Source organism: Myotis davidii, unplaced genomic scaffold (genome assembly GCF_000327345.1).
Source record: "Myotis davidii unplaced genomic scaffold, ASM32734v1 scaffold428, whole genome shotgun sequence".
Taxonomy (NCBI): domain Eukaryota; kingdom Metazoa; phylum Chordata; class Mammalia; order Chiroptera; family Vespertilionidae; genus Myotis; species Myotis davidii.
The window spans coordinates 3517435-3528970 of record NW_006299834.1 but is presented as its reverse complement, the minus strand read 5'-3'; the positions used below and the strand labels follow the sequence as shown (position 1 = coordinate 3528970).

The following is an 11536-nucleotide window of genomic DNA, read 5'->3' as shown; positions in this document are numbered from 1 at the left end:
CCCTGGTCAATGCAGTGGTTCAATGGATTTGGCCATGTTCCAGGGATGGAGGCTATGCATGGGAGCAACGACATGAACTTCCCCTCACCAAGGTGATCTGTCTACAAAGCTGCTGGAAGTAGAGTGAATGTTCCACCCCAGGCATGGCACCACTTTCCAGGGAAAACGGCCAGCTGCCTGTGTCAGGCTGGTTATACTGGATCCTCCATTATGAAGGGTGCCATACTTTGTCTTCATGACCTCATGCGTGCAGAGCTGCCTTCCCTGTCTGCAGCCCTCCCACCAGCACCACCGTCAGTGAACCTACCGAATACCTCGTCTATTTTCCCACCATCTCACAAACACCCCTACACATACCATTCCAGAGAATTAAAAATATACTTTCCAATTCTTTTTATGAATCTAGCAAAATATCAGTGTCAAAACATGACAAAGAGAATATGAGAAAAAACATTTCTGGTGAATTTTACTCCTAGATATGGATGCAAAACTCCTAAACAAAACATTAAAATCAAACCCATATACACACACACACACACACACACACACACACACACATATATATATATATTCATATATCATGGCAAAATTGGGCTTTTTCCAGGAATTTAAGGTTGTTTTACTATTTGGAAATCAACTAATACACAAAATTAACAGCTCAAAGGAGAAAAAGCTATAACCATTAATATAGATGCTAAAAATGGAGAAATTTAACATATATTTATGAGAAAAGTGTTAAACTAGGAATGGAGATCTGCAGAAATGCATATAATAAGCCTGTTTTAATGGCAAATGGTGAAATCATTCTCTTTAAGACACAGTCTAAGTTCAGGAAGCTCACGATCACATTTTCATTCAGCACTGTCTGAGAGGCTCTACCTACACGGCAAGGTAAGAAAACAAAATATATGGTTTAAAAACCAAGAAACAAATCTGCCATCATTCACAGATGATATGATTTTCAATATAAGAAACCCAGTAAAATCTACAGATAAATTAGGAAAATTGGTAAGAATTAATTAAGCAAGGTTAGTAGTTATAAAATCAATGCACAAAAATTAATTTCACTCATTTTCACCATCAATATTTAGAAAATACAATTTAGAAAATGATATATTTTACAGTAGCTACCGAAGTACATAAAGTACCTAGGACTAAATCTAATAAAAGATATACAATACCTGTATGGAGAAAACTATAAAATATAATACTTTAGCCATGGTTAGGTGGTTCAGTTGGTTGAAGCACCAAAGGGTTGTGGGTTTGATTCCCAGTCAGGGCACATACCTAGGTTGCAGGTTCAATCTCCGGTTGGGGTGAGTACAGGAGGCACCAATTGATGTTTCTCTCTCACATCAATGTCTGTCTGTCTGTCTGTCTGTCTCTCTTTCTTTCTCTCTCTCTCTCTCAAAATACTTCCTTGAGTGAGGATAAAAATAGATAAGTAAATATAATATAATATAGTAAAGAAGATTTAAATGAACAGAACAATTTGATATTGTAAAAATGTCACTTCTCCAAATTGATTTCAAGACTGACAGTGCCAATCAAAACTGCAGTGGAGTGGGGGCTTTTTTTTTTTTCAAGGAACTTGACAAACTTTTTTGTAGAAAAGCAAAAAGTAAAAAATAGACAAAACACTCCTGATGAAGGAAGTCATCAAGAATTATTGCCAAGGTAGAGTAATTAAAACTATTTGTTGGTGCAGGGATAATAAAATCATTTGCAGAACAGAATATAGAGCTCAGAAACAAATCCACACACATGTGTAAACTTGCTTTAGGATACAGATGGCATTACAGTTCATCTAGGGAAAAACAGACTTTGCAATAAAATGATACTGGGACAGCTGGATATCCATTTAGAAATAAAATTAGACTCCTGCTTCCATCATACACAAAATCAATACCAGCTGCATTAAAATTTTAATTGTGGAAAGCAAAACTAGAAATTTTTAACTTATGTAGAAGTATCTTTATAGTCTGGTGACAAGAAAAAAAAATTAAAAAATAACAAGATACAGAAAGTACAAATCATAGGGACAAAATTCTACATTAAAACTGAGAACTTGCTATTCAAAAGACTCTTTACAAAATGGAAAGAGAAGTCATAAACTTGACAAATGTATTTTAAAAATGAAATGTTAGCCTCCAGAATAGATGAAGAATTCCTACAAATCAATTAAGAGAAAGCCAAACAACCAAATAGAAAAATGAACAAAAGATCAGAACAGACATTTCACAGATGAGGAAATATGAGTGAACCACACACATTTGAAAATATGCTCAATATAATTATTAAACAATACATTTTAAAACAAATGAGATACCAACCATCACCCAACAGATTGGCAATTTGCCCTTTTCCCCACCTTCCCCCCCCACGCCCCCGGCCCCAAAATGACACTATAAAGAGTTGGTGAGGACATGGAGCAACTAGAACTTTGGAAAACAACTTGGCACTATCTAGTAAATTTAAAGATGTTCATATTGAACCATCAGCAATTTCACTCTGAAATATGTGCCCTAGAGAAACTCTTGTCCATTCAAACCAGGAGTCTCATACAACCATGTTCATAACAGCACTGTTTACAATACAAAAAACTTGAGCACTATACCGATGACAGTGTTCTAGAATGGAATAAATGAATATGCTTTAATACATGTACATAATAAAATACTATACAGCCATGACAACAAATGACAACCATGTACACACATAGATGAATCTTAAAAACATATTACTGAGTGATAAGAAGTCACAGAAAAATAAACTCAATGACTATATTTAGATAAAATTTTAAAGCCTGTAAAATTAGTAATGTATTGTTCAGAGTATAAACATCTTACCTAATAATAGACACACATGCAAATTAACCATCCCTCCGCTACGCTCACCAGCCAATCGGGAGTACGCAAATTAACCCAACAAAGATGGCGGTTAATTTGCATATGTAGGGGCGAAGTGGTGGAGCGAAGACTCCGTCTGGAGCCGCGAAGACTAAAGGCTCTGTCTGGAGCAAAGGCCTGGGTCCCGGGTGCCGGAGGAAAACCGGTGCCAGCAGTCAGGGGAAGGGAAGGCCTATTGCATGAATCTCTTTGTGCAACGGGCCTCTAGTATGTAATAAAACTATAAAGAAAAGCAAGGAATGGTGAGCACAAAATTCAAAAGAGTAGTCACTCAGAAGAAAGGAATGGGCTCAGTGAAGCAAACATCAAGTGTTGGTGAGAGTGAGTACTCCCAAAGCCACGGGCCAGAGTGCAAACAGCGGATCACTGTACCTATGGAGGGAAAAGGCAGGAAGAAAGGAGAACTGAGGATTCTGTACCAGAATACTTTCCTATTTTATTTTTGCCTTGGGCTGAAGTTGCCAAAATTATAACATGGAAATTAGAACCATCTGTTGACAGGATAAGTTAGTGAGCTGGGCAGAATTTACCAAAAGAAATTGAGTAATGTATTTTAGAATCTGTCTCAAATTGTGGAAAAATATAAATAAAAAGCCTACTTTATTTGAGAGAGGAAAAAGCTGTCATTTAATCATTATCTATAATGGGGAAAACATGGAAATAACTTAAATAACCATTAACATAATATTGGTTAAATAAAATAGGAGACATTTCATACTGTGGCAAACTGTTATAATAGTTATAAAAAATTAAATAGATCAGGACTAGTGAAATGGACTGATATGGAACAGGAGAGAGTTGTTAAATAGATGCTACTTAGTATATGTTAGAGTCATTTCAAAACAGAAGAGAAAAATGAATTAGTCAATAAAATGTTTTTGAGACACTGGATGCCCACTGCTGTATCTCAAAACATTCACAAATATTTTAAATCCAGATAGGTTAAAGAACTAAAAAAATTAAAATGAAATATGGGTGAACATACACTATGAACCTATGTGGGAAAAGCCTTCTAAAAACACAAGAACAAAAGCTCAGAAGGAAAAAAGGAATAAATATGACTGTACGAAATAGAAAGCCTCTATAAAAACACCAACAAAACAAAAAAAGTCTATAAAAAGGTAATTCATAGCCTGTAAAATGATATTTGCAACATAAATAATAGAAAGGATTAGTAAAATGGTAGAATCATCCCTCATGTGACATATTTTGTGACTTTTTTCCTCTTAATGGTTGCCACTGATGCTCATTTATACTCAGTTTCACTTGTATTAAAATGTTGGCAAGGGGAACCATGTCCACAAAGCCTGAACATGGATATTTACAGCACCTTGCCATTTATTGCTAGAGGCCTGGTACACAAAATTCATGCATGGGTACGGTCCCTAGGCCTGGCCTGTGATCAGGGCCATCTTCCCCAGCTGCCTGCAGCTGGCTCTGCCACCCACCTCCACCCACCCCCAGATCCCCGTTCATCATCCGGTGATTGGAGCCTGTCGGTCCGGGGGAGGAACTGAGAGGATGGCCATTCCCACTTGCTCCCGGGTCCTGCCCCTGCCGTGGGTCGCCCTCTGTGTGTGGGGCGATTGGCGGGGCAGGGGACTTGGCCTGGCACCACCCACATCCCCTGCCACCCACCCCCGGTTCTCCGTTCGCCATCAGCCAATCAGAGCCTGTCGGCCAGGGAAAGGGACCGAGAGGTGGTCAGTGTGCCTCATAGTGACTGGTCCAGCGGATGTTCTGGTCATTCCGCCATTAAGGTCAATTACCCTTTTATTATATAGGTTTGCCAAAACTTGGACACAACTAAGATGTTCTTCAGCAGGTGAATGGGTAAGTACCCTAGCATATCCTATCCAGCACTAAAGGAAAAGGGCTATTAAGCCATGAAAAGACACGGAGGAACCGCAATGCATATCACTAAGTGAAAGAAGCCAGTCTGAAAAGGCTACATACTGTATGATGCCAACTATGTAACTTTTTGGAAAAGACAAAAGTATGGAGACAGTTCCAATATCAGTAGTTACCAGTGGGTAGAGGGGGCTGTAGAAATGAACAGCAGAGCATACAGGATTTTTAGGGCAGTGAAACTTCTCGATATCGGACTATATTGGTGGACACATGTTACATATTTGTCAAAACACATAGAATGTACCAAACCAAGAGTGATGCCTAATGTAAACTATGGGGTTTGGATGATATTGTGACCATAAAGTGTTAATGTAGGTTCACTGACTGCTATGAATGTACCACTCTGGTGCGGGATGCTAATAATGTGGGAAGCAGTGCTTATTTGCAAGTAGGGGGTGTATGGGAAATCTCTGTACCTTCTGCTCAATTTTGTTGTGAACCTAAAACTGCTCTTAAAAATAAAATCTATTAAAAAGGTGGGGGAAATGTATGGGGTTACTAATAAGAATACAAAAATGTTTCCTTACTACTTTCTTCAAGCTTCTGGATTTGGATCGGTTTACATAAGTATATTCTAAGAATACAAAGCAAAATGTCTACAAAACTGTAACCACTTATAACTAATTATCCATGTGAATAATACCATCCGTGTGCAGCAAATATTATCCACAACTTCTTGTTCTTGTGTCTATTAAAATATCCTCACCACTCTCATGATTGGTTTTGTAAGGAAACTATAAACATGAACTTGTAAAATAAACCTATACTAATAAACTACAGTTTTTATATTTTTTGGATACTGGGTATCTATTTAAGGGAAAAGTGTGGTGCATGGTCCAAAGATGAGGGAGAGGATGAAACTCAGAACATAAGGAGCCACCTCTGTGATAAGGGAAAGCATGCCTGGGTGAATATAAAAGCAAAGATATCTGAAGGGATGAAAAATACTAATGAAAAAGTTTCATTCTCGCCCTAACCGGTTTGGCTCAGTGGATAGAGCATCGGCCTGCGGACTCAAGGGTCCCAGGTTCGATTCCGGCCAAGGGCATATACCTTGGTTGCGGGCACATACCCAGTGGGGAGTGTGCAGGAGGCAGCTGATCGATCCCTCTCATCCATGTTTCTAACTCTCTATCCCTCTCCCTTTCTCTCTGTAAAAAATCAATAAAATATATATTTTTTAAAAAAAGAAAAAGTTTCATTCTCATATTGGCAGAAGATCTTTCATCTTATTTTTTGAGAAAATCAAGAGGAAGAATGGACTGAAAATTGAGTGTTCATGGAGAACAGAAAGGACGAAGTGGCTCAACAATGAGTCAATCAGATCTTGAGTAGCAGTAGAGCCCAGTTGGAATTTAATGGTGTAATTTATTGGAGACGGATTTTGTATAATTTTATACTGTGCCTTTTTCTCTAATGTTAATTACTCAAGAGCTGATTAACCAATTTGTGGGGTACTATATACTTCTTGCTTTTCATCTAATGCTTGCTTCTGAAAAATGGCATAATTTAAAGTCTTTATCAAAGAGAAGTTAATACAAATGAAAAAAGGAACTGAAATTAATTTGTTCTGTTCTTAACAATTGATAAAAGATGTAAGGCTTGTACTTAATAATTTTTTAAACAAAACAATGACAAAATAGAGAAAAAACATTGAAATAAATGGTAAAATAAGATTACAGACTTACATGTGGGTTGAATTTGCCCATGCTAGTCATGTTCAAAGTTGAATTAAAGCCGTTGTTGCTATATTTCACAAAATAAAATTCGATGAAAAAAATTCCTGCCCAGCGTTTCTTATTCACGTTTCTGAGTAAACTTCCTATTCTTTAACCAACTTACCTGCATTCCAGAGGTTACAATCTTCTGCTTGCCCTGCTGACAACCATGTAGATGACGAGATAATGGCTGGAGGAATTGTCGGCAAAAGTGGCTTTGGATCATCCTCATAGAATAACATCAGGTCCTTACAGAAAACAAGAGAGCACATAAAAGTTGAAAAACAAAGAATACCATTGCCTCAGTTTGCTACAATGGATGGGCAATTTGTGGAGATACAATCTATATGCACTACGTGTAAAAAGTGTATAAACACATTTTTTAATATATTTTTGATTTCAGAGAGGAAGGGAGAGGAAGATAGAAACATCACTGATGAGAGGGAATCACTGATTGGCTGCCTCCTACACACCCCCTACTGGGGATCGAGCCCGCAACCTGGGCATATGCCCTTGACCAGAATCAAACCTGGGACCCTTCAGTCCGCAGACCGACACTACATCCACTGAGCCAAACCAGCTAGGGCAAACACATTTTGATTGAAAGAATTCACACCTGAGCTATCTTGTGTGAATTGCGTGTCCAGAGTATAGGATGATCCAAATAAAGTATATGCAGTGGGGTTGGTTAATATGCCTTTTTCTCCCATAGATGGGGATACTTAATAGTACTTTATTATAGTACTAGAGGCCCGATGCACGAATCTGTGCACTGATAGCGTCCCTCAGCCTGTGGGGATCGGGCCAAAACCAGCTCTTTGACATTCCCCGAGGGGTTCCGGATTGTGAGAGGGTAGTTCTCGGGTGACGCACCCCGGAATCAGACTCCCTCCTCTCTGGTTCCGGGTCCATCAACTGAGAACTGCAGCTGCCAAGTCATTGCAGCTGAGTAGCTTCTGCGTTGAGCATCTGCCCCCTAGTGGTTAGTGCGCGACACAGCTACTGGTCGGAGCATCTGTGCCCTGGTGGTCATTGCGCATCATACCTACCGGATGCACAGTAGAACGGTCGCTTAGGCTTTTATATATATAGATAATGAACATATAGTAAGTGCAAAAACCTTAAGTGTGAGCTCAGTAATTTTTAACTTTAGGTGTATACCTATATAACCAATTTCCTTCACTGCAGAAAGTTCCCTCAAGTTCCTTTCTAGTTGATACCATCCCTCCATCACTAGTAAACAGTATTCTATATTCTATCACCACCAATGAGTTTGCCTGTTCTTGAACTTCATATAAAGATAACCACACATATATATGCTTGTATATCTGATTCGCATTGTTTAACATAATGGTCATGAGATGCATCTGTATTTTGTGTGCAAGTAGTCCCCGCTTATCTGTGGTTTTGCTTTCTGTGGTTTTAGTTATACACAGTCAAACATGTTCCAAAAATACTAAATAAAAATTCCTGAAATTGCCCTAACCGGTTTGGCTCAGTGGATAGAGCGTTGTCCTGCGGACTGAAGGGTCCCAGGTTTGATTCTGGTCAAGGGCATATACCTTGGTTGAGGGCACATCCTTAGTAGGGGGTGTGCAGGAGGCAGCTGATCAATGTTTCTCTCTCATCCATGTTTCTAACTCTCTATCCCTTTCCCTTCCTCTCTGTAAAAATCAACAAAATATATTTTTAAAAATTCCTGAAATAAACAATTCCTAAGTTTTAAATTGTGTGGCATTCTGAGTAGCGTGGTAAAATTTTATGCTGTCCTGCCCAGAATGCAAATCGTCCCTCTGTCCAGAAAATCCATGCTGTATATGCTGCCCGCCTGTTAGTCACTTAGTATGTCTTGGTGATCAGATTGACTGTCATGGTATCAGAGTGGTTGTGCTCAAGTAACTTTTATAGTAGCCTAATGCTATGTCACTTCATCTCACCACGGAGGCACTGTATCATCTCATATCATCACAAGAAGAAGGGTGAGTATAGTACTATATTTTTGAGAGAGAAACCACATTCACATAACTTGTAGTGCAGTATATTGTTATAATTGTTCTCTTTATTATGTTATTGTTAATCTGTTACTGTGCCTAATTATAAATTAAACTTTATCATAATATTAGGAAAAACAGTACAGATGGGGTTCAATAGCAGTATTATCCTCAGTTTCAGGCATCCCCTGCATCTGGGAGCATATCCCCATGGATAAGGTGGAACAATTGCATGAGTATTTCTTTTTTGTAAGAAATATTCCATTGTGTGAATATATCATAATTTTTAAAAATTCTTTATTGTTTAAAGTATTACATATGGCTCCTTTTTTCCCTCATTGACCTCTCCCCAGCCACTCCCAACCCAGCACATGCACTCACCCCACTAGTGTCTGTGTCCACTGGTTATGCTTATATGCATGCATACAAGTCCTTTAGTTGATCTCTTACCCCCTCCCCAACCCTTCCCTGCCTTCCCTCTGAGGTTTGATGGTCTGCTCGATGCTTCTCTGTCTCTGGATCTATTTTTGTTCATCAGTTTATGTTGTTCATTATATTCCACAAATGAGTGAGACCATGTGATATTTGTCTTTCGCTTATCATAATGCTCTCCAGCTCCATCCATGCTCTTGCAAATCGTAAGAGTTCTTTCTTTTTTACAGCAGCATAGTATTCCATTGTGTAGATGTACCACAGTTTTTTAATCCACTCATCTGTTGATGGGCATTTAGGCTGTTTCCAAATATTAGCTATGGTAAATTGTGCTGCTATGAACACAGAGGTGCATATATCCTTTCTGATTGGTGTTTCTGATTTCTTGGGATATTCACAATTTTTAATCCATTCTCCTGCATATGAACATTTGGGTTATTTCCAAATTTCAGTTATTAAGAATAAAGCTCATTACCCTTGGATATTACATAGGAGAAGAATGGCTAAGCCATATGCTTATTTTTAACTTCATCCAAAACTGCCAAAGTGATTCGCTACTTTTTATAATTTAACTTTTATTTATTTTGACATCATTGTAGTTTCACATTCAGTTGTGAAAAATTAAATAGATTCTGTGTATATTCTTTATCCTTTACCCAGCTTCCCTGGTAACATGTTGCAAAATTATAGTACAACGAAAGGCACAGTGCACGAATTCATGCACGGCTGGGATACCTAGGCCTGGCCGGCGATCAGGCCCAAATGGGGCCAGGCCGATCAGGGCCTGTGGGCCAGGGATAGGGACCTGTAGAAGGCTAGCCACTGGCCCCAAGGAGAGAGTTGTCCCTCGGCCCCCCTGGGAAAGGGACTGCGTCTGCCGCCACCCACCCCCAGTTCCCCATCCAAGCCCAGGGCCCAAAGGTTCTAGAGGGGTCAGGAGAGGAGGCGACAGTTGCCAGGCCGGTGCAGAAGGAACGGATGCCGCCACAGTCAGCGCCCTGCAATTGCACGGTTCCGTGTCTCCTCCCTTTGCCATTGTGCCGCCACCACGGCAGGCAGGGAGAGGACAGGAGTGAGACAAACCCTGTGTTGAGGGCTGACTTTCAATAGAATGCAGTGAGGGAGCTGCTCTGCTACATATGAAACCCCAACCCAGAAGCAGACCGTCTATAAATGATTTAGCACCAGGGGTTGATGGGGGCCAGCCGGCTGGGGGGAGGGACTGCAGGAGGTTGGCTGGCCAGGGGGAAGGGACCACAGGCGATTGGCTGAGGGAGCGTACTGACCACCAGGGGGCAGTTCCTGCGTTGAGCATCTGCCCCCTGGTGGTCAGTGAACATCATAGCGACTGGTCGTCTGGTCGTTCCAGTCGTTCGGTTGTAACAGTTGCTTAGGCTTTTATATATATAGATATTATATCCTGGATATTGACAATGAAATGATCAAAATAAAGAACATTTTCATCACAAGGATCCTTCCTGATGCCTTTTAATTACCAGTCTCCACAACTACTAATCTGTTCTCCATTTTTATAATTTTGACATTTAAAGAATGTTATATAAATGGCATTTTTTTAACCTGGCACAATTCCTGGAGAGTCATCTAAGTTGTTGTATCAATAATTTGTTCCTTTTTATTGCCAATTAGTATCCATGATATAGATGTAAGACAGCTTAATTCGTTAAAGGACGTCTGGGTTGTTTTCAGATTTTAGCAATTACAAATAAAGCTGCTTTCAACACTGTGTTTAGGTTTTTGTATGAAAAGTTTTCATATCTCTGGGATAAATGCCTAAAAATGCAATTGCTGAGTCATATAGTAATTGCATGTTTAATTTTATAAAGAAAGTGCCACTATTTTCCTGAGTAATTGTACCACTTCACAATATATATGCGATCCAATTTCTCCACATGCTCACCAGCATTTGGTGGTGTCACTACTTTTTACTTTCACTACCTTGATATTTACTGTGTGTTTATATTACACTAGGGGCCCGGTGCATGAAATTCGTGCACTGGGTGGGGGGTGAGGGGGAGTGTCCCTCAGCCCAGCCTGCCCCCTCTCACATACTGGGAGCCCTCAGGCATTGACCCCCATCAATCTCCAATCACAGGATCGGCCCCTTGCCCAGGCCTGACGCCTCTGCCAGAGGCGTCAGACCTGGGCAGGGGACCCTCATTTCCCCCCATCACTGGTTCTGCTCCCAGCCCAAGCCTGATGCCTCTGACCCAGGCTTCAGGTCTGGGCAAGGGGACCATCATATCTCCCCAATCCCCAGCTCTGCCCCCCACCCTGGCCTGATGCCTCTGGCCCAGGCATCAGGCCTGGGCAGGGGACCCCCAGTCCCCGGCCTAGGCCTGATGCCTCGGCCAGAGGAGTTGATCCTCATCACCCTCCGATCACCAATCACCGGATCGGCCCCTTGACCAGGCCTGAGGCCTCCGGCAGAGGTGTCAGGCCTGGGCAGGGGACCCCCAGCTCCCCACGGTTGCAGGCTCTGCCCCTGCCCAGGCCTAACGCCTCTGGCCAAGGCATTAGGCCTGGGCAGGGGACTCCCAGCGCCCCGAGATCTCCC

The 11536-nt window shown here is 40.8% G+C and overlaps 1 protein-coding gene across 1 annotated transcript in view; it reads right to left on the bottom strand.

Annotated features, from left to right (window-relative positions):
- Positions 1–11536, bottom strand: part of ENTHD1 (ENTH domain containing 1) — a 77866-nt gene that overhangs the window by 35371 nt on the left and 30959 nt on the right. The window contains exon 4 of the mRNA XM_006776013.1: positions 6663–6786. Within this exon, the coding sequence (XP_006776076.1) occupies positions 6663–6786 (124 nt within the window). The remainder of the gene's footprint in view (positions 1–6662; positions 6787–11536) is intronic.